Here is a 19,445-nt window from a genome sequence, read left to right on the forward strand (position 1 = left end):
AGATATGAAGAAAGAAGAACGTCCAGGAAGTTCTACTCTGGGGGAAAGTAACCCTTTCAATCTCTGTAGGAACAAATATCTCTTGTTAGTCTTGTGCTTTCCTTCCTAATGAAGAGATTTTCTCCTCTTCACAGACCTAGAATGTGATGTTTTTGGAATCTTCCTCTTTTGATGTTATTTTTTTCTGAACTAGTTTTGTGAAACAAGGTTACACACACCCTACTGGAGAAATTTAATTTAAGGATTATGCCTCAAAGTACCAAATAGGGGAGGTCGAGTTAGGTATTGGCTTGGGAGTGAGTGGAGTTGTTAACTCTGTTGAAATTATTAGGATCTTTGTACTTAGCACCTTTCATCTGAGCAGCCCGAGGTGTTTTAGGGACGTTCTGCCCAACTCCTAGCCTCCTGAGAAACTCCACGCTGATTGACTTCAAAGGCAATGGAAAGGATACACTGCAGTACAGTGATTTAAATGGAGTGTTTTAAAAAGATTTCCATGCATATTAAATGAAATATATTATGTAGGTAAAATATTGTCGTGGACTCGATGTTACTTTAATTATCTAATGCAGTGCTTTTCTTTCTGTCTGAAACGTGAATGCATGTGTGAGTATTAACCATGTTGAAAATTCCTAAATTTTCTTGTCTAGAAAATCAGAGTTCAGATATATGCTTCGGTGAGAAAGAAAAGAAATATTTCACCTGTCTATTGATAGCAGTTTTTCAACAACTAAACTTTAATTTGAATTTTGCACTAAAAGATGAAAGAAGTCAAAGAGGTTAATGTTAAATTAAGGACTTTGTCTGATTACTTTATTTTTAACATAGAAATAAAAGGTTGAATACATTTAGGTCAGATAGTATCATATTGTCTTTCTATTGTATTTACACTGTAGACCCCAAATATTCTAACGGCTGTCAAATGGAAAATGTATGAAACAAATTCACATTTCTCGTTGAGGCTTATTTTTCAAGAAATGAAATTAAAAGCTTGAGAGTCACGGTAGGGACAAAATTATCAACGTGTAATGGTTACCACAGATATTCATGTGAGAGCAATTTCATCTATCTATCCTTACTCTCTTCTGCCCAGCCTGTGACTCGGTTGATCTGATGTGTAGAAAAGAGGGCTCAAGGGGAGGGCTGAGGAACAGAGAGAGAGAGAGAGAGAGAGAGAGAGAGGGAGGGAGGGAGGGAGGGAGAGAATGCTGTTTGGTCTAGGTGGGTGTTCAGGAGAGAAGTTGAGAGTGGGAGAGAAAATTTCCAGGATTAGCTCCCATCTGTACAGAGAATATTGAAAGCAGTGGCAAAGGAGAAGGAAGATTTTTAAAGAAGTTTCCTGTATGGAAAGAATGCCTTCCTTATCTTGTTGTTTCCTGGAAAGGTGGAGCAAAGTGTTTAGGTGTGTTTATATTTATTTAGTGGTTAATTGTTGGACTGCATGTTTTTGAATATGGTACATTTGAGACTGGACCACGTGGAATCTCAAGTATATTTCCATTGTAGGTGTGTATTTTCTTTTGATCTGAAAGAGACCTTGAAGTTCATCTCATTCAGCCTTTTTATTTTAAAGATAAAGGAGCCAATGATCTAGAGAGAATGTGTTGCCCAGGTTCATGAGCTCTGTGTAGAAGTTAAGTTACTGCTTGTTTATCAGTTACATAACCGCTGTGCTGATACACCTTCTACAAAGGGTAGAGATCATGACTTTAATTACATCACATATTGTAAGTACTTTCAGTTTAGTTATATTAAGAAATTCAATTAAGGGATAATACTGTATCACCCATATTTCACCATTACTGGTGTATGAATTTTAAAATTCACCTTTCCCATGTTGCCTGAAATGCCTATTAATTCACAGTGCTGAAAAAGACAATGATTTGTCTTCCCTCCCTCTACCTCTATTATAAAAATCTGCCTTTTCAGTCCTCCTGAGCTGGAAGTGTATGATTCATTTCCTGTTCTCAAATATCTGCTGTTACTGACCTGCTCAGTTGTATGTAGAATGCTCTCATGACTTGGAACCTGTGACTTACTTGCTGAGTACTCAAGGGAAAAGCTAATTTCTTTCTCCTCGATCTCCCACAATTATTCCTGCTTCCTAACACACGTGTCTCTTTGACTTCTTCTGCGGCCACTTGCTTCCAGTCACCAACACCATCCCTCTCCCCAGGGCTGCTGCGTACAGCTGTCATGTTAAGGACACTAGGTTGAGGGAGAGAGAAGGGCTGATTCCTTTCACATTCAGATGCCCAGGAGCAGACCCATATGCAGAAATGGGTACCATTTACTAATTGCCACAAGGGGGTCTTACGGACTAGCCCTGATCACACACTGATCAATCATAACATCACCTCTGGACCCAATCACACAGTTGCGCCAACATCCAAGGACCAGCGTCCGCCCTTCACTAAAATTGTCCTAAACATTCAAGAAACAAAATGAAGAAATAATGCATATGTTCTATCTCCATTTTGCATTCCCATGTTTTTTCTAGGTGTCCGTAGTTATCAGCCTTTTTTGGTAAAATCTTCTCCTAGAAAACTCTTAACATTTAACTTATTATTGCATATTCAAGAAGTATGTTTTTCAAATGATAACATCCTACGTATTTTGCCTAAGAAAATATTATAATCTAGGTTTTCCTTTTTTAACATTTTTTCACAATAATTTGCTGATAGTTTGAGGCTTATTATTTTATTTCTGTGCAAAATAAATCAAACAATTATCAGGAAAACAACCCACCGTGTTAGTTTTTTGACCAAAAATTTTTTTTATATTTTATAACTTGTATGCCATTATAGCTATTGAAGTATAGCTCATGTAACTATTCTTAAAGTGAATTCACAGGATAACTTAATTTTCACTAGGCTGTATATGCCACTTACATGTATTCAACAAATATTTATTGACTTACTATGCTAACACTGTAAAAATACAGTATGTACAAGACATTATCCTCCCTACAATGAGTTCAATTTCTATAAGAAGAGAAAAATCACTTGTAGTAGACAGACTAATGCCCTTCCTCCTTCAAAAAAAAATGTCTATGATCTAATCCCTGGCATCTGTGAATATATTTGGCTACACGACAATGGGAATTGAAGATAGTACGTTGGATTAAGGATGCTAATCAACTTACTTTAAGACAACAACGTTGGATTATCTGGGAGGGCCCAAGGTAATCACGAAAGTCCTTCTGTGTGGAAGAGGGAGGCCAAAAAGTCAGTGTTGGAGTGATGCAATGTGACCAGTACTCATATGGCCATTGTTAGCTTTGAAGATGGAAGGGCCCACAAGCCAAGGGATGTGGGCAGAGCCTCTAGAAGCTGGAAAGGTGAGGAGCGGATGCTCTCCCGGGGCCTCCAGAAAAGGAACAACACTTACGGACACCTTGATTTTAACTCAGCGAGACCCATTTCAGATTTGACATCCAGAACTGTAAGACAATATATTTGTATTGTTTTGATAAACTTGTGATGATTTGTTATAGGAGCAAAAGGAAATTAATATAGCAAGTAAGTCATGTTTAAAATATGTGTTAAGATATGAGAAGTGATGTAAAAAGTAAACAAATGATGTAAGAATTCACCATTGAGACAGAGAGTATAACAATTTGAGTCTATCAATTCAAAATTTTAAAGTAGTTTTGTTCCAGATATAAAATATCCAATGCTCTCAGCTGGACTTTCCTATACATAAATTGATACTCTATTTCTATATGTATGTATGTATCTCTCTCTCTATATATATATCTTTTGATTTTATGTAAATGCCATCTTTATGCATAAATATGGCAGAAACCCCAACAAAATAGCAACTTGCGATTCTTTCCAAAGATGTGCATGGGATGCTGGTATTTTTGTTTGTGGCAATAATAGCTATTTGTAGAACCTGGCACTCTTCAAACCTCTGCCTCTTCATGGCATATCTGCCTGATGCCTTTGCTTCAAAAGAGCTATGCTGTCTGTTCCTGCTTGCTCACTTGGCTAGCTTCCCACCGTTCCACAGCTATGCTGACTTGCTTGAAATTCTGCTTCAGTACCTCCTTATGGCATTTTCCCTTTCCAACTAATTGCAGACACCTCACTTCAACCAGACTACCACAAGAATTTCAGAGTGATTATAATATAGTAGGACTATTCACAATCAGCAAGGCGAGTGCCACAAAAGAACTAAACCTGACTCTTTTAAGTGGAAGGACCTACTAGTCATACATATGTCACTTATATTCTGTTGTCTATTGATCATAACCCAAATCAGAAGACGGTTCTATCCCCTTGGAACTTTTCTTCTGAAATTTGCACTTCAAAGCCCCAAGGAATTTCTCTAAGTGATTCAAAGAGAAATGAGATACAGAGATCAGTACTACCTTAAAACATTCCCAGACTCTGTTATGCTTGCTGGTGCAGTCTGAAAGGAAAGTGTATTTCCTGTAGCAGATTTGGCAGGCAAACAAAGTAGAATTTGTAGAATGGTCAGTGGCTGTGCTGATGAACTAGGAAAGCAGAGATGGGGGTTGTATGGGAATGGTAGGTAAAGTCTGAAATAGAGGGTTTCCCTGGGCATGAAAATGAACCAGGCTTGCAGAGATCTGCTGTCGTAGATAATTGTTTAACTGGTGAAAAAATTATTCTTAGCTATTTTTCATGTGTAAATCACTTTCCTTTAATAAGCATTTCCAAATAATATTTACATCTCAATTTTAAATTAAAAGAAAATGATCATTTAAAAATAATACAACCATGCTTATTTTTTGTTGACAGCTGTTGTACCATTTGTATCATTTCCATTCTGTCCATTTCACTTGTTATCCTCTTGGCTCTTCTTGTGTTTCTGTGGCCACCCATCCCTTCTCAGCTCCTCTCGGTACCCTGAGCAGTGGCTGCATACCCCTTTCCTTGACAGCTCATAGGCAATGTGTCTCCCACTAGCTTCTACCTACTGCTTACCACCTTCTATTCACAGGCTGCTGAGTCCCCAGGTTCTACATTATGCCTCCTGACTCTGCCAGCCCCATTTTTTTGGTCTGCTCCCACATTTTCTAGAAAAAAATTCAGATATCATTTCCATCTTAACTATTTTTGAGCCCTTGATATAGGAGAAATGTAGGGATTATATGAATAAATAGGGTGTTCCGTTTCCTGTTCAAAATGTCAGTGTTGGTATTTATGGTCTTCGGGCTACACTTTTCACGTCTAGCTTGAATTGTATATCAGTTTTTCTTCTAACAATACTTACATGCTCCGTTTTAGATCATAAAGTAATCCACAATAAAGCCCAACTTTTTGTTAACTTAAGGCAAATTGGCTCTAAGGTTGTGATTTGGTATGTTTTCTCATTATCTATGGATGGAATGTTCTTTTATGCCTGTGAGGTACCCATGTTCTAGAAAAGTTCCTCATGTTTTCAAGTTATTTTCAATGTAACCTATCTTTCCCCATCAGGGAGAAAATTAATAATTTGAGGCCATAATTTACCATACATAATTAACTGAAAAGAGTTTAGTTTTGGTATTTCCTTTGAAATGTATAGGAGAATGATCATTTCCTTTCAGAGAATATTGGCAGTACGCTAAATCTTTGTTATCGTCTACCTGTATGGGTCTTCAGTTTTTCATTTCTGCATAAACCTATTTTTCTCAGTTTCATGGTTGTCTAATAGTTCCCTATTATATGTACGTGTACATATATATGTATACATATATATATAAATATTTTTATTAAACATGGTCAAATATGGTCCATAGTGCTAAATTGTCTAAGTTTTGGCTTGGAAACCTTCTCATTATGTGACTTGTGGCAACCGCAGTTTCCTTAATGTCTTAGAGTTTCAGTTTCCTCGTGAGACCAGCATTTGACACATTATGGTTACGGATTTTGCTACCTAACGATAAAGTCAAAATGTTAACATTACTTCCCATGTGACATGATATTCCCTGAGATCACATCTAAGCCTCTGATTCATTATTTCATAGATTTATTCAACAACAAGTAAAAGATTATTGACCCATAATTGGTCCAGACTGTCCACTAAATGCTGAGATATGAAAATGATTGAGACGCAGAATCTACTCTTGAGGAACTTATCGTGTATTTGAGGACATGAATACTTATACCCGATATAGTGAGTGCCATGGCAAGTACACAGAGCGCTGGCACCTAAAGGATAAGTGGAGGCGTCACCAGATGTGGCGCGAGATGTTTACCTCAGTGGCGTTTGCCTGCACACCCCTCACCGCATCCTCTGGATGGATCATGTGTCCTCCTGTGCTCACCCGGCCATAGCTCCATCATGCCCTTGTGACATGCATTATAACACGTCATACCAAACTTCTCAAGGGGAAGGAGCTTTGGTTTATACCTTTAAAATTTCTAGAGCTTCTTCAGTGTCTAGCATTAGCTGATATTTACTGAAATTTATATGAATGAATATCTAAATGAGTTAATGAATGAATGACTGGAGTTAAGTAACCAAAGAAGGTAGAACGAGTGAGATACCAGGTATGGAGCAGTTGGTAAAATGTATAGCAGGTAGTCGAGACCATTTGGAAAGTACATGTGTGGCTTTGAAAGGAGAGAAGTTGAGGTGAGACTGGTTCAGATAATGAATGGTTTTGTAAGCCATGGTGATGATACATACCTAATTGTAGGTGAAGTGGGAGATATACTAATATTTTAAATTGAATTGCAATTTTTGAGACCTTTATTGCAGGCCTGTGATTTATCAGAATGTGGAGGATGGATTGAGTCAAGAGAGAATAGAAGCACAGGAAACAAAGATAAACAGTTAAAACAATGCAGGTAAGAAACTTAAGAACCAAGATGAGAGTAGCGTGTGCAGCAATGTAGTGAAAGAAAAAAATTGGAATCAGTGAGATTTAGTGACCCATTAGATGTGCATGTTGAGAAAGAAAAGTAGAAATGACTGAAGTTTCCATCCTTAATGATTTGGTGATTATGTCATAACTTCTGTTGGAGAATAAAAGGATAGAAAATGCTATGTTTGTTTTTAAAGATGTCGAAAGAGAAATACCAGTGTGGTATCTTTGTGGGCACATTGCAAAGGCTGTTAGCAATTTAGAGCTGACGCACAGAAGAGCAGCCCGGGAAGGTTAAGAAGTGAGCTAATTAGAGGACTAAGCACAAAACTCCAACTAATTATGACATCCAAAAATTAAAATAGAACATTATATGAGTTTGAGCTAATATTCTTGTCTAAGTAAGTTAGAATACAAAATTATATATTTTGGGATTTTACATTTTATTTGGTCTTAGCTTCTTCTTTTTGGACAATTTTAGCCAGTAATCAATTGGCTTCAGTTTTTCTTTGAGTATAGGTGAACTTTAGCAATGCATTTTGTTCTTTGAAATAAGGGAAGAGTATTTCTTCTGTCTCATGCTTGGAGTCTTCCAATGGTTAGGGACCTTTTCCTGAATTATGGAGAGACCTACTTCCCTGAGACTGGTTACGAAGGATGAGCTGCCCTGGGCTATTTTGAAAGGTGCAAGGGTAGATGTGAGCTGTACTGCATATTAAATGACAGATCATTTAATAGTATTTTCATTTCCTTTCTGTAGGACTTTGCCATGCTCCCTTTTAGGAATGATGTCATTTATTTATACTTACTTTTGAATACATAATATCTCAATTATCAGGATGATTTCAAGTGTCCCGCAAGATCTGAAGAAATACATTTTGTTTAATTTAATGAATAGGCCAGGGGTGGGAGGGAGAAAAGAAAAGAGTTACTTTTCTCTATTCACTATTTCCTTGTCATTCAGACCGTATTTACTACTTTATCTGTTGCTTGGTTCTATTGGATTTATGCTAATTGCAATTGCAAGCTATGATATTGTAAAACAGCAATGGTCTTCACTCTTGACTACAATTAAGATGGCAGGGATACGAAAGGGGAAATAATTTTGGAAAATAAAAATTAAATATATCCTACATATTTATAAAAAATAATTGCTTATCAAAAGTATTTGGATTGTTTATTAGATAAAACATCTTCCAATTTTCTTAATGAAATTGTCCAGCAGAAAAATACATGATAAATGCAGTCATTCAAAATTAATTTAAATGAAATAATAGTATGATTAGGCAGTGATTCTTGCTTTCTACAATCTGATTATAAGATATTCATTGAAATAAAACTAATCAATTGTTGAGTTCTTATTATAAGCCAGGGGTTGTTACATGACCCTGGATTCATTTGATTTTTATAGCCCACCTATGAGGTATTGTATCATTGCAATTCTTGTTTTGAATTTTTGAAAAGAAATATTTAAAATGTTTAAATATTGTGCTCAACGTCATCTCCCTAGCAAAGCTGAGATTTGAACACAAGAAATGTATATATTTAGGTATTATGCCCTGCTGTCAACAAATGTCTATTTGCTTCAGGGCTAAACTTCTCAAAACATTGACCATTTTTCACCCTTTGTGATTTTACTGTGGGGCATTGAGGTGTTTTCAGTGATCCTAGAATTTATCCTTTTTGTATATTTTACCATCTTTCAGACAACAGCAACATTTGTCCCTGTAATAAGCAAAAAAAAAAAAAATTTTCCTTGGATTTTTAAAACCAGAATTATAATATATTACTTTGATCATTGGCTTCACCATCATATAAATCACCAATATTAGTAACCAATAATAAAAATAATATGACATCATTTATATCTTATGAATCAACTTTAAACCCATACAACTGATATTTATATTTGTGAAGTACATTATAATATGCACTTGCCATAGAAAATAATTAGTCCATTCAATATATGTTGTCAACTAGTTTTAAAAAGGTGAATAACAATTTCAGATGCTGAAATAATAATGGACGACTTCATTTTGAATATTTCCTCCCATAAGTGTACTACTTTATATTTCTGTGTCCTTTTTTTAAAAACTACTTTTTAAACAATTTCAAACTTAAAGAAAAGTTGCAAGTACAGTGAACATATCTTCCCACCCTCTTACAAACCTTTTCAGAATGCATTTTGTTTTAGTTAAAAAATAGTGTCAATTAGCTTACCTGTTCACTAAATTTCAGAAATAACTTAATATATTTCCACCACACTTTCTTGACCATGAGTGTCAACATGATACAACCCCTAGTTTTAGTTGGTGGTGACAGGTGAGAGTGTCATGCAACACAGTAAAAAGAACACAGCTTTGGAGTCAGCCAGGCTGAAGCTAAGACTTTGCATCTGGGAACTCTGGCAACATAGTGGCCAAAAAGACACAGATTTGTGAAGTAAGGTGAACCTTAGTCAAGCTGCACTTAGGAGACTGTCCAGCTATTAACTAAAACATAACAATCAGCCTTTCTGATCTCATTTGCCCTCTGCCAAGTGATTGTTACATTGACTGTTTGATCCAGTTTTGCAAGGATTAAGTAAGATCATAATGTGTGTAACCTGTTTGGTAGGATCCTTTGCACCGTCTTCTCCCACCTTGGGCCTGCTTATGGACGGTTAGAAAATATTCTGTCCCACCTACTAGAACCACAAATATAATAACAAAGTCATGGATCCATAGTGCAGATTTTACTGACGGTTTCTTGTGGAGCTGGGTTAGGTAATTATTTCAAATATCAAAAAAGCACATTTCTTAAGTATTTATTTTAAGTATTTGCTTTCCCTCCAAATATTCTCTTCCTCCCCTAACCTCAAATGCTTCTCAGTCTTTCCATAAGCCTGGCTTCAACCTTGGGCTCCCAAATCCCTTTTCTCCAGCTCCTTGATGACCAAGCACCAGCTAGAAGAAGAGCTGTCACCAAAAGAACTCTCCCCCAAATTTATGCTGCTGGTAGTGGTGAGGAAGGGGCTCCCTCCTTTGGAAGATATTTAGTACGGTGCCCGGGACTATAGGGGTTCGTGGGCACTCTACAAAAGGTAGCTAATGGCTTTATATGCAACTATTATGCTAGTCACCATTCATCTGCTCTACCTAGTGACTACCAAGTTTTTCATTAGTCTCTTGCTGTGGTCATTTCTACTGTCAATCATTCTACCCTGAATCCCTAGAACAAACACTGATCTCACTAGAAATTTTACCTTCCCTTAAATTTACATGAGCCATAATCTTATACCTAGATTATTTGTTAAATCCCAGAGCATGATTTCCAAAAAAACTCTTTTTTTTTTCCTTTACCCCTGAACATGCTGCTGGAGAAAACTCAATTATTTTATGGAGTTATATACTTGTGGACATGTTCTCTAGGCCACTAACAGACTTTCTGAGGTCTTTATACATCATCTTCAATAATCGTGTGCCTATTGCTTGTATCACTGAAAGAATAATCCTTGAAATATGAAATGTTTGGCATGCAACGTTTGTTTGTTGGGATGTTTGTTTTCTTTTAGTTAGCACTCTGATAAGATGTATGATGGCTTCTAGATGTAGGGCCAATAACTGCTACATGTAGTAATTGGACGTTACTAAACCAAAGATTCATACTTCGGAGTTATTCTAGCTTCCTGTGGGAATGAAAGTCTCATTGGTCCGGGCTAAAGTGGAGACGGGGAATTGTGTGCAGCTCATTCATATCTTCCCTTTTTGTACTTTCCTACTTCTTCTTACAGTGCTTCCTTCCCCTCATCTGTTTTCAGTGTTCACCTTAGAATCTTATTTGCTGTCTCTTTCATGCAGATATTTATTCTGAGTTAGTGTCCTGGCTGGAGAATGGCCCTATAAACCAACCTCTACTGATGAGGAATAGTATCTGATGAGGAATTTTATTCACTCCAGTCAGAGCAATCTGCATTTTAAATGGTGACTTACAAGGACTGAAAAAATATGCTGGTCTCGAAGGAATGAAACATGGAGATTATACTTCTAGGCAATGGGACAGAGTATGGAGAGATAGAAACGGCTTCTGACTGTGGGAGCATTGCAGAATCCTTACCCCTGGATTCCATGCGTTCATTAACCACATGTTTACCGAGCACCTGCTACGTGTAGGCACTGGAAATACAGACACAGAGACTGTTCCTGTCCTCCGGGGGCAGGAGACTAACAGACAAATGTAATTGTGGTACATATAAAGGGCTAAGGCTGAATTAAAAGCAGGAGCAACTTAATAATAACTTTTCTTGCTTGACTATTAGAGCCTCAGACAAAAATTAGCCTTTTCCCTCTTTTGTATTCTTTCAATGTGGACAGGATCTCTCTATGTACACTGTCTCTATATCTTAGGGAGAGTCTATACTTTTTTGTGACAAGAATTAAAAGAACTAGGCAGTTTAAAGGCATTTGGGGTGTTCTACCAAACTGAGAGAAAGTTATTTCACCTTCAAGGCACTTAAACACAGCACCGTGTTCCATGACCCTGGATTTAGAATGGGGCCATGTGACCTTGGGCAAGTCCTTCACCCCTTTAGGTTTCCATTTGCTCATTCATAAAAGGGGTGTGTAGAACTTGCTGTCATCCAGAACTGTTGGAGCTCTAGCATGCTAAAATTGTAGAATCATTCACTATCTCGTTAAACGTGGTTTTAGAAACAATGATCACTTGATTTTTCGAAACAAATTTGTGTTGTTTTCCATGTTCCCCTGTTTTATAGATGAGCAATTTGAACTTTGGAGCATGTCTTAGTCAGTTCGGGCTGCTGTAACAAAATATCATAGACTGAGTGGCGTATAAGCAACAGACCTTTATTTCTCACAGTTCTGGAGGTTGCAAGTCCAATGCAGTACTTCCTAAGAAAACTAAATTGATAAACTAAATGCAGTCATAGATATCTTCACAGTAAGGAAGAACAATATTTTGACAATTTTTACTTTGCTGACGAATGCAAAGATTGTTTAATCTTAAACTCAAGCCATGGATATTCCTTCATTTACCTTACTGCACTTTCTCTGGAAATCCAATTCCATAGAGAACTACTTACTAGGGATCCCCCAGATGTATGCTAGCTCTTATATTTATGATGTTCAAACTTGAACTTATTAATGCCACACTCCAAATGAACACCACACACTGAAAATTCTCCCAAGCTTATGTCTTTTCCTTTGTTCTCTTTGTTGTTATTCAAGAGTACCGTGGTTCACCCAGAAATTCAAATCCAAATTATATGAACCATGTTTAATTTTCTTTTTCCTACTCCCTAAGTTCTCATCACTCACCAAGTTCTTATGAATCTATATCCTAAAGGTTCTCCTATGCTTTTCATCTTCTCCATTCCCACTCACATTATGTTTGTTCTGGCCCTCAGTATGCCTCATCTGGCCAAGTGTAATATCCTGTGTCCTTTTATTCAGACACATTTCCCCCGTCTCTCTAACCCACTCTTGCCAGAGTTATATGAGAGAATTCTAATTGTAGCCATCTCCTGATGAAAACCATTCAGCAGCTTAGTATACCATTTCTTATCATGACATTCATGGGCCTTAACAATCTGTCCAGGTTTCCTCCACCATTCTTTGTGACTCAAGTCCTCCATTCACAAAAAACTATTTGCGGTTACAGTCTTCTGAGCTTTCGCACGTTTCTCCTGCCTAGACTGTCTTTCTCAACTCCTTCATCTATGTGTGGCACTTAGTAATCAAGTATGTATTGTGTACTCGTTCTGAGTCAGTTTCCACCGTACTGGGCACTGAGATGCACTGATGATCCAGACAAGTACACTTCTTCGTCTTAAAGATACTAAATATCTGGTTATAGATTTTAAATAACGTATTTTAAATGATTCGTTACAACAAGTCCTGGAACCAGTCCTCCATGGATACCTAGGGATGACTCTATGTATATCCCTCTCTTATTGCTCTTTCGCATTGCATTGTAATGAACTATTTACGTAGTTTTTCTCTCACTGAACTGTGAGATTCCTAAGGAAGTAACTGTGAGTCATACTTGTGTTCCAAACATTAGCCATAGTATCAACATATGGAAGAATATCTTCGAGTGTTTCCTTCTTCTCACCCATGTATTTCTCAACCCACTCCTATTTTTACGTGCATGTCCCAGTGTCCTCTTCAAATTCAAGAATATCAATATTTCCTTCCCAGAAAATGATGTTTTCCTTTCGTATTTCATGTTTGGGGTAATGGTGTCCCCAGTGCCTTGTCCTCCAAACAACAAGCTGTGCAGTTATTCACCATGCTTCCCCCTTATTTAACCTCCACATGCTTCAGAAATGCTTTCTGATTTTTTCTTGAATCTTTGCCGTACCTTCCTGCCTCAGCACTGACTTCAGGCCCTCCTAATTTCTTATCTGAGTTGCTACAACAGAGTTTTAACTTGTGTTCCTACTTCAGAATTGTCCCTCCCATAATACCCAAACATCGACTAGAGCAGGCTTTCTAAAATTCACAGCTGCTCATGATACTGGCCTAATTAATCCCCTCTAGTGGTGGCTCTTTGCCTCCAGAAAAAACTCTAAACTCTTTAGCAGAACACACAGGGTATTTTGTGATCTTGCTTCTCTAGTCTGATGTCTAGATGCTCCAGTGCTCAGGACTCTGATCTAAAGCATCTTGAACCGCACTCAGAGCACCCAATGCACCACTGTGCCACTGAAAACGCTGTCCATCTAGATGGCTCCTCCTCTCAGCCAATGTCAGATGAAGACCACCCTCCTCTGTGAGGTACCTCTTGTGCGTATCCCTACTCTGGCGTTCACGGTCTTTCTATTACAATCCTAGTAGTCACTCCGTCCTCCCTGACTAGCATACTGTGAGTTCTTCAGCCCAGAAATTGTGCCCTAGGATTTAAAAAATCACCAGTGCAGGGGAATTATCATATATTTAACTTATTTTTGCCCAAACAATGTTCCAATAAAAACTCAAGATAGTATTTTATTTCTCCGAGCAATGAGAGATTTGGAGATGATTTCAAGGCCCAAAATAAATACAGAAATGAATGAATTACAAAACATGAATTTTCTCTAGCTCCAACCTCATTATGATCTGAATAAAAATGTTATGAAATTGACCACTAAATTATTTTCATTACTTCTGTGTTTCTCATAAAGAAATTAATATTGTTTAGAGTAGTTGATTAACTTTTCAAAATGTCATATAACTTAAAAGTGGAATTGGAGCTGGGGCCCAAATGTTTTTTTCTGTGTTATATTGTCTAGGATAGACTGTATTTCTGTGGAAATGGTTTGCATTAAATACTAGAGATCTGGCATAAAGTTACAGATCCTTTTAACTGCCATTCTAAGGATTTTGCTACAGCAAAATATAACCTGTGGTTCAAAGGGAAGTAACTCACTTTGGAGAGGTTGGTTAAAATCCCGCTGCATCACTCTGTAGTCATTTGGCCTTTGGTGCCCTTCAGATCTCTCACCTATAAAGTGGGAACAACAACACCGAACTTATTGGGTTACTGAGACTATCTAAAATATAAGGCATGCCGAGTTTTGGGTACACTATATTGAATAGATTGCATAATAAGAATTTATTGCATTTATTATTTTTCTCTAGATTACACATAAACACTTGAATCTTTGGTGAACATTTGAGCAAGAAACATGGTTAGATCTGTCTCCAGGGCAGGAAAAAAATTTTCCAGTGGACACTTTTAGTCATATGCTAAATGCAACCTGCAAATTCCCTGTTTTGACTGAATGGATTCTTTAATTAAATGATTGTTTTGTCTTATTTTTCCCTCTTTTATTTTTACGTATCAAAATCTACTTGCTGGTTTTCAGGGCCATCAAAGAGAAAAAACTAGGGAAGGGAAGTGATAAGATAGTAACTTTTTGTTTTCTCTGAAAAGCTCTTTATCACCCTTTGCCATGTTCTTTTTAGATTACCCACCATTAATTATTAAAAGTACAGCTCTTCCTGCATTTTACCCTGTTGAGAGATAATGTTCTTCTTTCATAAAATGTTTCTCCCTTGAATCTTCCTACCTTGTTGACTTTTCTTTCAATTCCTATAGCATACCCTTCCTAGACTATATCCCCAGATTTGGCGGTAATCTGGGGTAGTTACTTTTTATTGTTGTGTGTTATTCTGTAAGTTTCGTGTTGATATTTAAATATTCCTAGGTAGGTTTTACTTCCCTTGATCTGATTCTGTATCTTATTCAGGGCCTACCGTAGTTCTTTTGAAATCAATGTATACATAATGATTATAGATTGATGACCAGCGAAAAGAAAGTACAATAAATACTTTTAAAATCTTTAAATTAACAACACGTTTCAAATGAACAATGTTCAAACTGTCCAAAAGTATTTCTAACTTTTGCTCATTGTACTTGTTTCAAGTTATCGGCATAATAAACTACACATTAAAAAGTTGAATAAAATAGTATCACTTGCTAGTAAAAATATACCATTATTAAAAACAGCTTTTTATTACACTCCTATATAAGTGAACTATACATATAAACACCAAAGCTATAAAATTTTAAACAGAAAGCTAAATTACAATAAATGATATTCAGTCTGTTCAGTACTAGCAGCCTATATAAACGTGAGGGCAGCCAGTGGAGTGTATTAGGCTAGTCTAGTCACATATCAGTCCCTTGGATCATGCTAAGAAACCAGAAGATGTTGTGTAACAGAGATTATAAACATCAACTGTCAGATGTTACCTAGGAGCTCAAGAGACAGAATTATAAGCCTTGCAGTATATGGGTTAATCAAAGCCTAAAGAAGGTGACTTGGTGCTTTCTTAATTCGTATGCAATATAATTTAGAAGTGGCTCTTCCTAAAGAATAAATGTAAGTAAATAAAATCCGAAGTGTTTATATTTCCCTGAAAGAAATTTGATCTTTATGAGAGTGATGCAAACTACTCTAATTTCAAACCTGAGACATTAACTATTGCAAGCAATAATGGTTTTCCTAAAAATATGTTGAGTCCTACTGAAATGTGTAGGGTGTTATGAAATACTTTTGTAAGTAAAGTTCAGGGACTACATTTGTATTTTATTTTCTAGCAATTATAAAACATTTTATGTTGCACCAAAATTTAAGAGTAAGCACATGGTAGAGCTAGCAGGAATCATAAAGACATCAACTAGTTCTTCTATCAGTTATTTATTCATGTGCTAGGCACTGGAGGTAACAAATAAATGAAACTCATAGTGCTTATATCCTACCTTAGGAGATAGAAGGTACAATGTGATATATGTCATAATAAAGATAACATATGGTTTAAGGAAGAGAGCTGCCTGAACTCAGACAAGGCTAGGCAACAGAGAAACCTTCTCAAGGGGTAAATCCAAATCCTATCTCGAAGCACTTAGAAGAGGAAGCCCTAGGAGGAAGGTAGAACAGGCCTTCCAGACTCTTGGGCCACAATGCCCGAAGACAGAAATATTGCTATTGCTTTTCCATCAAAACAAACAAACAAGCAAAAAGAAAAAGAAAAACTGCAAACGATTTGGCTTGGTTGACAAAAAGGCTGTGCACAAAAGTATAATGAATGATGTGTTTGGAAAAGTTATCCAAGCTGAAAGTCAGTATTTGCTGTGCTAGCGTATTTGAGTTTAGTCTTGAAACAGTAGAAACCACCAAAAGATTTTATGTATGGAGATGATCATAGTTGAAACACAGAAATACTGTTGGATCACGAGATAGATAGAAAGTAAATTGGGAGAAGGCGGACTTGTTTATGAATCGGGAAGCTGTAAAAGATGTCCAGGTGAATTAACATGAGTTCTAGTGGCAGCACCAGAGATGGATAGGAAGATATAGCTTCAAGAGTTATGGAGATGTTAAAATTTATAGCGTATGTTCTCTGATTATATGTTAGGAGAAAAGACAGTGAGTTACATGGGAACATCTTTGGTTTGAGGTATCTTTGAAATACAGAAGTGAAGTAACCCAGTGTTTTTTTTAATTATCTGATGCACCAGACTGTAATTCTATGCAGAAATGAACCATTTTTAATTCGTTGTCATAGCTCCACTTGTTGAATGGAATTTTAAGTTATAGGAGAGGTCTGATCAGTGGAGTCAATTGTGTTAGTCATTGACATGGGGGTGGTAGTGGAAATCATGGGCGTAGATCATATTGCTTGGCAAAAAATATATCAAGAAAGATAAAGAAAACATTTGAGTAGGCGTGTTGGCAAGAAAACAGACATGTTGCTGTTTGAGACACCTAAAATAAGTACTCTGATGGGTGGCTAACTAGTGTCAGAGCTTCAAGTGGTGGAGTGGGGCTACCAGAAACCAAGGGAAAGAGACCTTTTCAAGTAAGCTGGTTTGTGATGTATAAGATGGAATACAATTATCAATCCAATTTTTTGCATTTAGAAGAAGTAATTGATACTTCTATCAAATACAATTTTCCTGAGTGGTTAAGGTAGAATTCAGACTGCAGAGGATTAAGCAGTGAATAAATCTGGGCAAGCAGAGTTTGTAAGTGTAGAATAATCTTCAGGAACCTAGTCTGTGAAAGGAATAATGTGATGGGAGGGTGAAGAAAGAGTAGGTGTTTGAATCTGAGGCACAATGCAGCGGTAGGGAAGGGGGCGGTGAAAGTTCATCTTTTGTTTCTTCTTTATGCAAAACTTGGCATCACTAGGAATTAGCTTTAAGACAGGTTTTTCTTATGCCTTTCTTCTACCTGGTGAAATCCACCTCCTCTCTGCCCATCCTACCCCCCAAACGAAGTCTGCTCCCCCAGAATTCTGGCAGTCTTCTTTATTGTATCTGCTCATTGGGGAATCTCAAGCCAAGCAACAGCCCCTATGGCCTTTGTTTTTTGGGTCCTTTTTCTACTTCTTCCTTGGGATCCTTGTTTAGATATCCCATTCCCTTTCAGTGCCCAATATAAGTGATATGACAATGGTTTTCTGAAGACATATGTGGTGTTACCGACTTTGCTGAAGTTCACACCTAGATGCCAGCCTCAGTTTCCGGTGTTTGGATGCTGTCCATGGTGCTGAACATGTGGACGCAGATGCCACAGCTTTTGCCAATTTCAGCAGCACCGTTCCCACTCTCTCAAGCCCGAGCCAATACAGCCCTGCTGTTCCTCTCTCACGTGGAGGCTGCTTCCTCACCCATGCTGCTGCTTCCCCAAATCTGTGGATGACTTATATACTCCATACGATAGGATGATAAAGCAATAGATATTTTAGTACTTCCTCTTTGATTTCAGCCACATACGTAGCTCTGGGGACTGGACTGAGACCACCTCAGAGACGTACACTATGAACTCTTCCAAATTGCCCCTTCTTCTTTATTTGTACAACCAGGAGTCTCTCTTTTCTTGGGCTGAGGTTAACTTTCCCGTCTGTGGATACACTCCAAATATATTCAGGTGTATCTTAACCTGCCTGGCTCAATCCTGGGGTAATGCATTTTAGCCTCAAACTATAAGGAAGTGCTCATCCCTACGCATGGGCATGTTGTCTTTAGAGCTACACAAATGTGACAGAATGGTACACCAAGAGCAGGGCTATCTTATGCTCCTGACTAAATAACAGTACGTGTGCTCCCTCAGTTTCAGAGAAGCTGGCCAAACATTGTTTTGTTCCCTAGGGTTTTTCTGCCCTTATTATTCCATTTATTTTTCAGTCTTCCTTTTGGCAAAGGAGGAAATCATTTGCTTGAATTCTTAAAAGTAAACATATGTTAGAGTAAAACAAACATAAATTTACTTTAACAGCTAAAGTAGAAGCTGAATGTTAAAATACGCATTTCAGTTTCACAGGTTTGAATAATGTCAGGTGTGTCAGGAAAGTGCTAGGACTGTGAGAATACAAGAATAATAATAATAATAAATTGTATTATAATAAGATTTAATAACTAGTCGGAGTGTCTTGGATATTTCTGCATCTTTATTCTTCCATCAGAGAAACTGAGAATCAGCTTGTCACGTTCCACCGAAAAAGATCACTGTTGGGATTTTGGTTGGTCTGCAGATCAGCTCGAGGAAAGCCAGCATTTTTAATATGTTGAGTCTTGTATTTCATGACCATGGTGCCTGGTGTAACTCTCCTCCTATATAGGTCTTACCTAATCTCTTTCACTGCCATTCAGATCTAAGTCTTTTAAAATTTCTTCCTTGGTCCATTCTTTTTTTGCAATGATGGTGGTTTTCAATTTCTAAATGAAGTTAATTTATTTTTGTTATTAACTTCTAATTTAAGTTGTGTTGTGATCAGAAATTGTGGAGTGTTCCTCGTTACCATTTCCTTTGTTTTCTGACCTTTCCTGTTCTCGGATCATTTTTCTTTGGGAATTACAACCTCAAAATTTCCTTTAGAACCAGTCTCTTGGAGGTAAAAATCTTCCCATGTTTACTTGCTGTCTAAATGTCTTTATTTCCCCTTCATCCTTGAAGGATCCTTTGGCTGACTGACAATTCTACGTTGACAGGTATTTTCTGCCAGCTCTTACTAGATATTATTTGACGGTCCCTTGGCTTGTGTTTCTGCTATTGAAATGTCTGCCATCACTCTAACTGTCATTGCCTTTAATTGACATGGCCTTTCTTTCTGCTCCTTCAAGGTTTTATCTT

General features: G+C 37.2%; 1 protein-coding gene across 6 annotated transcripts in view; it reads left to right on the plus strand.

The window, feature by feature from the left end:
- The window catches only part of NETO1 (neuropilin and tolloid like 1), an 89,968-nt gene that overhangs the window by 11,799 nt on the left and 58,724 nt on the right, over positions 1 to 19,445 (plus strand). The window contains exon 5 of one of the 6 annotated variants that reach the window (XM_079943098.1): positions 13,442 to 13,546. The exons of 4 other annotated variants lie outside the window; for them this stretch is intronic. In XM_079943098.1, the coding sequence (XP_079799224.1) occupies positions 13,442 to 13,446 (5 nt within the window). In that variant the 3' untranslated portion in view covers positions 13,447 to 13,546. Of the gene's footprint in view, positions 1 to 6,717; positions 6,791 to 13,441; positions 13,547 to 19,445 lie in introns of those variants that run through there. One more of the 6 variants, XM_079943097.1, reaches the window with a different exon arrangement.

This window comes from Stenella coeruleoalba (assembly GCF_951394435.1).
Source record: "Stenella coeruleoalba genome assembly, chromosome: 14".
NCBI lineage: Eukaryota > Metazoa > Chordata > Mammalia > Artiodactyla > Delphinidae > Stenella > Stenella coeruleoalba.